At 38.9% G+C, this 11762-nt stretch overlaps 1 protein-coding gene across 1 annotated transcript; it reads right to left on the bottom strand.

The window, feature by feature from the left end:
* Positions 1 to 6753: 6753 nt before the first annotated feature.
* LOC129232844 (zinc finger protein 271-like) lies at positions 6754 to 9909 on the bottom strand. Its single transcript, XM_054866943.1, has 3 exons — positions 9259 to 9909; positions 8540 to 8924; positions 6754 to 6782 (listed from the first exon to the last, which is right to left on the bottom strand). Exons 1-3 carry the CDS (start codon positions 9907 to 9909, stop codon positions 6754 to 6756), a joined length of 1065 nt encoding a protein of 354 aa, XP_054722918.1.
* Between the last annotated feature and the right edge of the window lie 1853 nt (positions 9910 to 11762).

An 11762-nucleotide genomic window follows, 5' to 3' on the forward strand; every position in this document is an offset into this window, starting at 1 on the left:
TGCATTGTTATTCGTTGTATTTTGAAATGTATATGTTGAATGTTTAAAATAAAGCTCCGGGGGTCCTAAACTGGTTAAATCACGTAGTGAAAGGCACAGTGGGTCCCCGGAGAGTGAAGAGTGAAGTCAGTCCGTCACTCAGTCAGTCAGTCAGTCAGTCCGTCCGTCCGTCATTCATTCATTCAGTCAGTCAGTCAGTCCGTCAGTCCGTCCTTCATTCAGTCTGTCAGTCGTCCGTCATTCAGTCAGTCAGTCCGTCGGTCAGTCAGTCAGTCAGTCGGTCAATCTGTCAGTCAGTCAGTCAGTCCGTCAGTCATTCAGTCCGTCCGTCAGTCAGTCACTCAGTCAGTCCGACCGTCCTTCATTCAGTCTGTCACTCCGTCCATCATTCAGTCAGTCAGTCCGTCCGTCCGTCAGTTCGTCAGTCAGTCAGTCAATTCGTCAGTCAGTCAGTCCGTCAGTCCGTCCGTCAGTCATGCCGTCAGTCAGTCCGTCATTCAGTCAGTCAGTCAGGCCGTCATTCAGTCCGTCATTCAGTCAATCATTCCGACCGTCCTTCATTCAGTCATTCACTCTGTCAGTCCGTCCGTCAGTCAGTCAGTCAGTCCATCTGTCACTCAGTCAGTCTGTCAGTCCGTCAGTCAGTCAGTCTGTCCGTCAGGCCGTCAGTCCGTCCGTCAGGCCGTCAGTCCGTCACTCAGTCAGTCACTCAGCCACTCCGTCAGTCAGTCACTCACTCCGTCAGTCAGTCAGTCATTCAGTCAGTCCCTCCGTCAGTCATTCAGTCAGTCCCTCCGTCAGTCATTCAGTCAGTTAGTCCGTCATTCAATCAGTTAGTCCGTCAGTCCGTCCGTCATTCAGTCAGTCAGTCAGTCCTTCAGTCAGTCAGTCCGTCAGTCATTAAGTCAGTCCGTCAGTCAGTCCAGTCAGTCACTCAGTCAGTCAGTCACTCCGTCAGTCCGTCCGTCATTCAGTCAGTCACTCAGTCAGTCACTCAGTCAGTCCGACCGTCCTTCATTCAGTCTGTCACTCCGTCCATCATTCATATAGTCAGTCATTTAGTCAGTCAGTCCGTCCGTCCGTCAGTCAGTCAGTCAATCCGTCACTCAGTCAGTCAATTCGTCAGTCAGTTAGTCAGTTCGTTAGTCAGTCAGTCCGTCCGTCAGTCAGGCTGTCAGTCAGTCAGTCAGGCCGTCAGTCAGCCCGTCAGTCAGGCCGTCAGTCAGTCCGTCATTCAGTCAATCATTCCGTCATTCCCTCCGTCCTTCATTCAGTCATTCACTCTGTCAGTCCGTCCGTCAGTCAGTCCCTCAGTCAGTCACTCAGTCCGTCAGTCAGTCAGTCTGTCCGTCAGGCCGTCAGTCCGTCCGTCAGTCCGTCACTCAGTCAGTCCGACATTCAGTCAGTCAGTCACTCCGTCAGTCAGTCAGTCACTCCCTCAGTCATTCAGTCAGTCCGTCCGTCAGTCATTCAGTCAGTTAGTCCGTCATTCAATCAGTCAGTCCGTCAGTCCGTCCGTCATTCAGTCAGTCAGTCCGTCAGTCATTCAGTCAGTCCGTCAGTCAGTCAGTCAGTCAGTCCAGTCAGTCACTCAGGCAGTCAGTCACTCCGTCAGTCCGTCCGTCAGTCCAATCGACGAACCACATCGGTTCTAATTATTGAGAAGGAATACTAATGAAGGGAGCCATAGCAAATGTCTCAGTGAAAAAAGCTTGGGACCCAATGTTTCCCAGGTCAGGTGACTTGTTTGGCTGGGAAGTTGTCACGTTTTGGCACGCAATCGCTCTTTCGGCATTAAATATTTTTCAGACGACGCGACGGCGCGTATTATGAAGTCGGGACTACAAATCAGAGCAACTCTGGCTCCAACTCCTTTACCGCATAATAATAAATAAATAAATAAATAAATAAATAAATAACGGATGCAAATACAGGGATATCATTCAAACTCCCTCTCCCCACTTCTTTCCGGATTTTAAAATATAATGTAATTGCATTTTTCATGTATTTCATGTTTATTCCCTGAAATGACGGGCATGTACAAATAGTTTAAAGTTTTCTGTTATTGACTGAAATTTTATGGATTCATATGTATTGTAATCAATGTTTTGAAATGATTTCATACGCAGGCACAATAGTATTTAAATTGAAGCATAAAAATAGCAAATCTTTATTCTTGCGCATCTGCCGTTCACATTAGCTTGGCGAGAAGATACCCGACAACAAAGCAAATGTACACAAAATGGATAAGAGCCTTTAAAATAATTACTAGTTAAGTAGAAAGTGTTTTTATGGAACTAAAATGTTATTTGCACTCAAGATATACAATGTTTTATAACTTTTATAGGTAAAATAAGTACAAAAATTTAAAAATTATAGGCAACTCGTTGAATGCGTATAAATGTTATTTTTTTTCTTTATTTAGAAGTAAAAAACATTCGTACATGCCAGGGAAAAGTTACTGGACCTCCTGGTGTGGCTTTTTCCTCACAGTTTACAGTGCTAGAATACTGCACTATTACTATAAATCTAATTTTTCCCTTCTACAGTTAAAGGCTGTTATCATGCATGGCTCCAGCTAATGAAAACTTCTTCAGCGGTTACGGTCAACTCGAAATTGCTCCCCAGGTCACATGGTACTGTTGCCGTATCGGGATAGTAGGGTTGCAGTCTCTCCATCTATTCCTTCTCAATGGTTCTAATGATGGTAACATTGGCTCCAGTGTCAATAATTAGCTCGCAGCGAAACCCGTTTGCATATGCGTAAACTAACAGTCCATTACTGCCGCCACTCGTCGATGAAATCTGGAAAAATTTAAGATGGGGCTCATTCCAATTTGGCGACCTCCGCCCCGCGAGATTGCCATGGCTTAGTTTTCCTGTACCTGAGAGGGAGAGGTGCTCTTCCCTCTCCCCAGCTTCACAGTTTCTTCGTAAGTGACCCTCGCCGCCACATTTCCAGCACTTAAGTGGTTGTCGATTTTGATTCTTGGGAGCCGAAATCCTTTCGAGGGTTCCTGCAGTTTCTGTGTTTGCTTCTGAATTTCAGCCAACCGTGACGAAACCGGATCAGATTCATCAGTTTTCACGCCGCGGATTGAATGGCAATCCTTGCGGGTTGCTTGCTGGGCGGCCTCCAACTTCATCGCATGCACAACAGCGGAATTCAGGTCTTTGACATCCGCCATTCGTAGAGCCTTCTGGATTTCTGGATCTCGTCTCGAACCAGATCGATGTAGTAGTTAAGTGCCAGTTTGTCTCGAACATCCGCAGGACAGTCGCAAAAAGCAAGATGAGACAATCTCTCGACGTCCGCCGCTAGCTCTTGCAGAGATTCTCCTGTTTTCTGGAAACGGGATTTCAACTGGAGTCGACTGAAATCTTTCTGGCACTTCTCACCGAAGCGAAGCTCCAACGCAGATGTGAGGGCGACGAAATCCAGGCACTGGATGTCCAGAAGGGTCTGCAGAATGTCCGCTGCGTCACCTCTCAGGGATGCCGCAAGATGGCAGGTCTTGCTTACACAGTCCCATCCATTTGCTTCGGAAACTATCAGGAACTGGGTATTATACACTTGCCATGAGGATTTGCCGTCAAATGTGGCGAGCTTAATTGGAGGTCGTGTAGCTGAAGGTACAAAGTCAGCAGAACCACTCCCAGACGTCGCCAATTTCCTTTCCAGGTTTTTTATTTTCTCATCAACATGATTTTCAACTGTTGTGATACGGTTTCCAACTTTTTCAAATTTTTTCGTCAAATTTCCCTTCAATGGAATTAACGCGGTTCTCCATGGCTGCAAACTGATTCTCCACAAGCGTCTTCATTGAAGTCAGGTCATTTTTAATTTCATCTTTGTGGGTTGTCACATCATTCTTTAGTCCACTCAAATCATTCTTCAATTCACTCTTGAATTGGTCTTGATTTGCCGTAACGTCATTTTCCAATTGTTCTTGATTTTCAGTCAAATCATTGTTTACGGAATTTATGCTTCTAATAATTTGTTCATCTGTTCTTCCATTGCGCGCGTTATGACCATAAGAATAAAGTCTAAATTCAAACAGTCTTTATGAAAAAACTAGCTGCGTCACCCGGCTTTGCACGGTCCAACTCGAAAATAGGAGTTATGTCAAGTGACGCGAGTTCAACACTCAGGCTTAAACCAAAATAAAAAAAAAAGGTCAGTGATATTTTGCGGCAGATTGCGGAAAAAACCCCAAAAAGTAAACATTTTGAATCTTTTGATTACAAGAAAAGCCTCAAAACAAAAACAAGATCTTTACCTGTTCATATTCGAGAAAAAAACTGGCAACAGATTTTTTATCTCAATGATTTTCTTCACGCTATACATTTTAATCAAAGCGTTGTTGCGGAAAGTGGAGATGAAGCACTAAATAATCATTTGAATGGAGGAAAACCTTCGAAAATTAGGGATTTTATGTCGAAATCTAAGTGTCATGTGATTAATAGCTTTTAATTGATATCTCCGCTAATTATTATCGGAGGATTATGTTAAATAGCCAAACATGAAAACGGAAAGATTAAGAATCCATCGATACCTGGTTCGATGGTCAGTTCACTGTCGTTCGGGAGAAGAAGGTTAGACATACATAGATACGCTCAGTTTTTAATTATATAAAAGATGTCCAAGGTCACACTTACTCCAAGAAAGTCCTTTGAGCGCCAATTGGTGCGTTCGGGGCAACTTCACACTTTCTTTGAATGACGACACAGTTCTTGAGAAAACCGCTGGAGATTTATTTACAACTATGTACAAGAAATATCGTTAACAACTGCTAAACTCACCATAGCAACTACGCAAATATCAATTAACTCCTTATACTCAACGATTGCACACGTATTTACATCCAATCCGCAAAAACACTGCGAAATGCCTCGCAATAAACAGAGCAACGCTCAGATGAATCTCAGACAGCTAAAAACATAACTGACCCTCCTTCAAATGCCACTCGGCTTTTTATACTGCTTTGGAAAGTTCGACAACATTCGAAATGCTTCTCGTATTTTCTTTTTATTCCATTCACAAACCTTATCGTTCAGAAATGGGGGGACCGTATGCTTCAGTCAAATGTTAGGGGACTGTATGTACATTACAAGAAGCTATTTACAGGTTACGTTACTAAGATAATTTTAGAGGCAAAATAATGGAACAAACGCCTAATTTAGCCAGATTACAACAAATAAATCAGAAAAATAAATACTATTTATAGAATTTGTAACAATATATATATTTCCAGGTTTTTAAAAAATATGCTTTTGAAAATATCAAATAAGAGTTTTCAAGACGTTTAAATAACAATGTCACATAACATTGCCAAGTGACATATCATGTGAAAGCCTCAAAGAGTTTTAAAATGACACTTCGTACAACACTTCAACTCCCATAGAAGCTGAGAAAAAATAATTTCCTAAATTTCACTTCTTGCCACTTTTCAAGAAATGGGGAGGGGGGGAGGGGTGTCTCAGACAAAAAACTGTCAAAAGAATTTAAAAAATAATAAAAAATTTAATTTGAATTTTGACATCTTGAATTCAAATTATGTTTTTCGCAATCACGAGTGTGTGTATGTAGGCGTGTATGTTTGTGTGTAGGGGTATGCGTATGTGAGTGTAGGCATGTGTGTTTGTGTCTGTGTGCTGGCATAAGTGTGTGGGTGGTTGTGTGTATGAATGTGCGTGTGGGGGGGGTATGTGTATGTGTGTAGGCATATGTGTTTGTGTCTGTGTGCAGGCATGAATGTGTGGGTAGTTGTGTGTATGTGCAGGTGTCTGTATGTATGCATGTGTGTGTGTAGGTGTATACGTGTGTGTGTAGGACATGGATGCAACCTGGAGACGGCTTTCGCTATAGGAGCAGCATCGTGAGGAGCCCGTCGACGGTGATGGTGCGGAGGGTGGCGGTGGGAAAAATCAAAGGAACGTCAAAAACAGTCAAATGAGAACAATAAGCAAAAGTGATTGCTCAAAAAAAAAACAGCTCTTCGTATCAGCACGAGCACGAGTACAGGGCCGGATTTGGAAGTGTGGAGGCCCCGGGGCAACGAAGGAGTGGAGGCCCCTAATCAGGGTTCGAAAAGATCATCATATTTTCTAAAATATCCGATACTTTGATATATATCCGAATGTTTTGATATATATGTATACATCCGATATTTTCGAATTAAAAAATTAACATTTAAGTCATTTCGTCAAATAATTTTAAATTTTTGAGCTCACGAAGCGAGAAGTTGTAAGGATAAACTGCAAAGTTAAACATTTTTCGGATTTTTTTTACTTACTTTATTTCTCTTTAACTCATAGGTACAAATTACAAATTAAATGAATAAAAAAAATATATTGACACCGAAATGCTCGATCAAATAAAAAAAAATTGATACTAAATGGATACTTGCAATCAGGGCTTTCTGATATATCTATAATAATATTATTTTTGTGCAAGCATTCTTTGTAGAAATACAAAAAAAATGTCTGGAGAAAAAACGTAAAATTTGCTGACCTGTGAAAGTTAGAATATTTTGTAAAAATTTTATTGTTGGGGCCCCTTTGTTGTGGAGGTCCCGGGGAAGCAGCCCCACCTGCCCTCCCCTAAATTCGGCCCTCCACGAGTAGTATCAAACCTGTTAATTTTGTCAAAGTCCATGAGTTAGGTTGAGAAGTTCGTAGATTTGGCGTGGAATGAATGACCTGTTTAAGATATAGATCTAAAAAACTTTTAGTACATTTCATGAAGAATTCCTAATCAAAATTTTCTATAGTAAGATACTCTGTACCAGAAATAACACAGTGACAAAAATAATATTCAAATAATTTAATACTAAACTACCATTTATACCTCAAAAACAAGTTGTAAATGAGAACTTTCTGGAAAATTTTTCTATGGCATAAACGTACATTTTTCGCTTTTCATACAGGCAAAAACATACAGTACTGTGCATTCATGTTAAAAATAAGGGTGAAAATTGAATATGTTGAAAATTAAAAATTTACTTCATGAAAACAAAATTTAAATAAACGCGCCATAAAAGATCGTATATCGTATTATCGATGAAAAACAGCTTTTTTTAAGTAATTTTTCTCTTCCAAAAAATTTCCTCGGACAACCGGGGCTTTTTCCAGCATCAATTATTAAATGTCTTTTTTAGCTTAAGGGGTTACGGTAGCTCAAAAATGATGAAACGATCAAAAACTTTTTTTATCACTTATTTCAAAACTTAAAACTATTCTGAACACAGGGGAAAAGTTTCATTGCTTTAGTTCAAATATTTAAATAGTTATGCGTGGTTTTAGGCCATGCTCGCTATGTGTTCTTATGCAAAAGAAAAACTTTGAACTGCTTTTTCTCGATGATGGTTTTTTTGGTGTTTTCATGTCATTAGAATTCCCAAGGATTTTTTTCTATTAAAGATACAGCTTTAAAGTAATACTTTTTGCAATTGGGATAACATATTTGACAAAACTGTGCATTGGATAAGCATTTTATAAACTACTCAAATTTTTAGAGCATGTTAAACCTTCAAAAACCACATTTAAAAAAAAAAAAAAACAAAAAAAAACCCTTTGATTTTTTACATTATTAATCACAGAAAATTTTCTAATAAACTCGTAAGAAAATGAATGCACAGATTTTTAGAGATGATTATAGCAATCGTTTAGCAAAAAACTTTTTTTAAATTAGTGCAAAAATAAAAAAGCCTTAGGAATTTGAAAAAATTGAAGTTTTCCTCAATTTTTTGAATTTTTTAAAAAAAAAGCAGGCAATATTTTTTTAATTTTGAAAAGAAATTATTGATTAAGAAATAAATATGCATGTTACGGTTTCAAAAAAATATAAGATTTACTTAAATTTTAAAAAAAATTTTTTGAAAGGTACTGTGACCCCTTATAGCGCCAGAAAATGTCTTTGAACAAAATGCACACAAATAGAACTTTTCAACACTACGGACACTCATATGTTTCATTAAACCTGAACATTGAGTGAATGCCTTAGAATGATATTTTCACGAATATGGCTTTCCACCAGTATGGACTCTTGTATGTCTCTTTAATTGTGCACTCGTAGAAAACACCTTGGAACAACAATCACACGAATAGGGCTTTTCACCAGTATGAACTCTCGTATGTCTCTTTAATTGTGCATTCGTAGAAAACGCCTTTGAACAACAATCAAACGAATATGACTTTCCGCCAGTATGGACTCTCTTATGTCTCTTTAATTGTGCATTCGTAGAAAACACCTTGGAACAACAATCGCACGAATAGGGCTTTTCAACAGTATGAACTCTCGTATGTCTCTTTAATTGTGCATTCGTAGAAAACGCCTTTGAACAACAATCAAACGAATATGGCTTTCCGCCAGTATGGACTCCCTTATGTCTCTTTAATTGTGCACTCGTAGAAAACACGTTTGAACAACATTCACACGAATATGGCTTTCCGCCAGTATGGACTCTCGTAAGTCTCTTTGATTGTGCAGTCGTAGAAAACGCCTTTGAACAACATTCAAGCGAATATGGCTTTCCGCCAGTATGGACTCCCTTATGTCTCTTTAATTGTGCACTCGTAGAAAACGCCTTGGAACAACAATCACACGAATCGGGCTTTTCACCAGTATGAAATCTCGTATGTCTCTTTAATTGTGCACTCGTAGAAAACGCCTTTGAACAACAATCACACGAATATGGCTTTCCGCCAGTATGGACTCTCGTATGTCTCTTTAATTGTGCACTCGTAGAAAACGCCTTTGAACAACATTCACACGAATATGGCTTTCCGCCAGTATGGACTCTCGTATGTCTCTTTAATTGTGCAGTCGTAGAAAACGCCTTTGAACAACATTCACACGAATATGGCTTTCCGCCAGTATGGACTCTCGTATGTCTCTTTAATTGTGCAGTCGTAGAAAACGCCTTTGAGCAACAATCACACGACTAGGACTTTTCAACAGTATGAACTTTCATGTGTCATTAAACTTGAAGATTGAGTGAATGTGTTAGAACAATATTTTCACGAATATGGCTTTCCGCCAGTATGGACTCTCGTATGTCTCTTTAGTTGCGTACTCGTAGAAAACGCCTTTGAACAACAATCACACGAATAAGGCTTTTCACCAGTATGAACTCTCATATGTGTCATTAAACTTGAAGGTTGAGTGAATGTGTTAGAACAATATTTGCAGGAATATGGCTTTTCACCAGAATGGACTCTCATATGTGTCATCAAACTCGAAGATTGAGTGAATGCCTTAGAACAATATTTGCACGTATATGGCCTTTCACCAGTATGGACACTCATATGTTTCATTAAATCAAGCGATCGAGTAAATGCCTTAGGACAATGCTCGCAGGAATATGGCTTTTCGCCAGTATGGGACCTTATGTGTGTTATTAAGTACGAATTCTTCGAAAACGCCTTTGAACAGTGTTCACACGAGTATGGCTTTTCACCAGTATGGACTCTCATATGTATCATCAAACTTGAAGATTGAGTGAATGCCTTAGTACAACATTTGCACGAGTATGGCTTCGCGCCTGTATGGACACTCATATGTGTCCTCAAACCTGAAGATTGAGTGAACGCCTTAGTACAATAATTGCACGAATACGGCTTTTCACCAGTATGGACTCTCACGTGTGCCATTAAACTTGAAGATTGAGTGAATGACTTCGAGCAATATTTGCACGAATATGGCTTTTCACCTGTATGAACAGTCATATGTTTCATTAAACTTGAGGATTGAGTGAATGCCTTAAAACAATGTTCACAGGTGTACGGTTTTTCACCAGAGTGGACTCTTTTATGTATCCTGAGTGCTGAAGTCGAAGAAAATGCTTTTAAACAATCTTCACACGAAGGCTGTTTCTTATCGGCTTGACTCTTGGTATGATAAGCCATTGCTGTACAGTGAAATTGCTGTACAGTGCGATTGCATAAAATTCACAAGACTGGATTTTTACGAAGGTATAATTTAATGATCAAGTGTTTCTAATTGCTTTTCGAAATCTTTAATACAGTTGAAAACCGTTATAATGCACACCTAGGGACCAGAGCTTTTGCGTTATACAGGTTTTTTGCGTTATATAGATCATTTCACAAATTTTGAAACTAATATTCAGAATATAGCTATATATTAGCAATTCAGAATGAGTTTTATCTGCAATGAGCATTAAAGTACTAAAATTACGTTCAGTCATTCACAAATAAATATGCTTCACAAGCGAATTACCCTGCACTTCTGCTAGCTTCATGGTTTGCATCACAGCTGCATTTTCAAGAGCCATCTGGTATTTTCTGATTCTGTGAGTATTAATTTTCATTTAAAAGCTTTGAATTAAGATGGGAAGATGAAAAACTGTTCCAAAGTTTAATTTCCCTATTAATTTTTATGATTGCAAAGCAAAACATATGGATTTTTTAGGCTTCAAAACCTATTGTTCACTTCTGAAAAGTTGTGTTTGTCGAGAATTGCGTTATATAGGTCGCCGTTATAAAGGTATTCTCTGTATCTCAGAAGAAAAATTTCGAAATCAGTTTGAGAAATATATAAGTCAGAACCAACTAATTGCATTAGTATTCAATTTAAGGTAGTTTTTTCAAGCAAGAGTAGAATTAATTACAAAAACCTAACGTTTGAAGGATGTGGTGTCGTAAGTAGACTCGTAACCGGATATGAACAAACCATATCGAGTCTGTATACACAAGTGATTCTACATCATCATTGCCCCTACTGTACCAAAGATTTTCTCGGCAATTTCGAAAACAGCAGGACACTTGAATGATGCTCCGTCACTCTTCTTAGCTAGTGTACTAGGACCTTAATGTTTAACATACTGTTTGACCACGGATTGTATGTAATTTGGCAATCTGCCAATTAAAGACGATTCCATCTGAATGAATCTAACAGGGGAGAAGGGAAAGTAACGATGGGATTTTTATGCCCGCGTTTTATAATGCCACTAGTGCCTTATTCCTTTATTACATTCTCAAAAATAAAATAAGGGGAAACAAAAATAGTTACCATGGAAACAACAAAGAGAAAATATTTTCATTTCGTTCAGGAACGTAAAAGCAAAATGGTAAGCTCAAGAACTTTGTTGTGAATAAATAAATCAATTAATTTTTGCCTTGAGAATATAGATCGATTATACTTCAGATTTAAAAAATGTTGCTGTGAGCAAATTTTCATTTTTACAAAATTAAGGCTAAATAATAGAAAGGCAAAAGTGCACATGTGAAATGAACCAACTAACATCCCTATAAACTAATAGATACGTCCATTTCCGTTTATAAACCGGATATTAGCCTTTCCATGCAATCGATGGTCAGACAGTAGATTTGTACGTCTCTTTAAAATTACTTGAAACCAACTTCTTCATGTGCTACTCAAAGTGAGGTAACGCTCTTGAAAATTGATGCATCACACGACAATTTTGGGAGAAGGGAAGAAATAAAGACGCATTTATTCTCAAGGAACTGATGACAACTTCACACTTGGATAAATACTTAAAGATAGCAATATTGTAAGTGGAGTGTGAACCAGTAGTTTGGTCCCTTTAGTGTCAGCAAGTCGCGAAACACTGCACCGGTTGACAATATCTTTGTTAATATCTCCATTTACCAGCTATAAAACTAAATTTTTATTGCAAGTATCATATACAAGCGTTTTAGATAGTTCTTTGACTATAAATTTGCTCAATAAGTAACAACTGTGAAGACAGAGGAAACCAAAGGAACTAGCTCTTGTTAAA

The sequence above is a fragment of the Uloborus diversus genome, unplaced genomic scaffold (assembly GCF_026930045.1).
Source record: "Uloborus diversus isolate 005 unplaced genomic scaffold, Udiv.v.3.1 scaffold_14, whole genome shotgun sequence".
NCBI classification, from domain to species: Eukaryota; Metazoa; Arthropoda; class Arachnida; order Araneae; family Uloboridae; genus Uloborus; species Uloborus diversus.

Coding starts and splice junctions, on each gene's coding strand:
- LOC129232844 (XM_054866943.1), bottom strand. CDS start 9,909: ATGGCTTATCATACCAAGAGTCAAGCCGATAAGAAACAGCCTTCGTGT. Junction 8,925..9,258: donor CGTGCAAATATTGTTCTAAG/GCATTCACTCAA, acceptor TGTTGCTCAAAG/GCGTTTTCTACGACTGCACA. Junction 6,783..8,539: donor ACATAAGGGAGTCCATACTG/GCGGAAAGCCAT, acceptor TTTCTGGTACAG/AGTATCTTACTATAGAAAAT.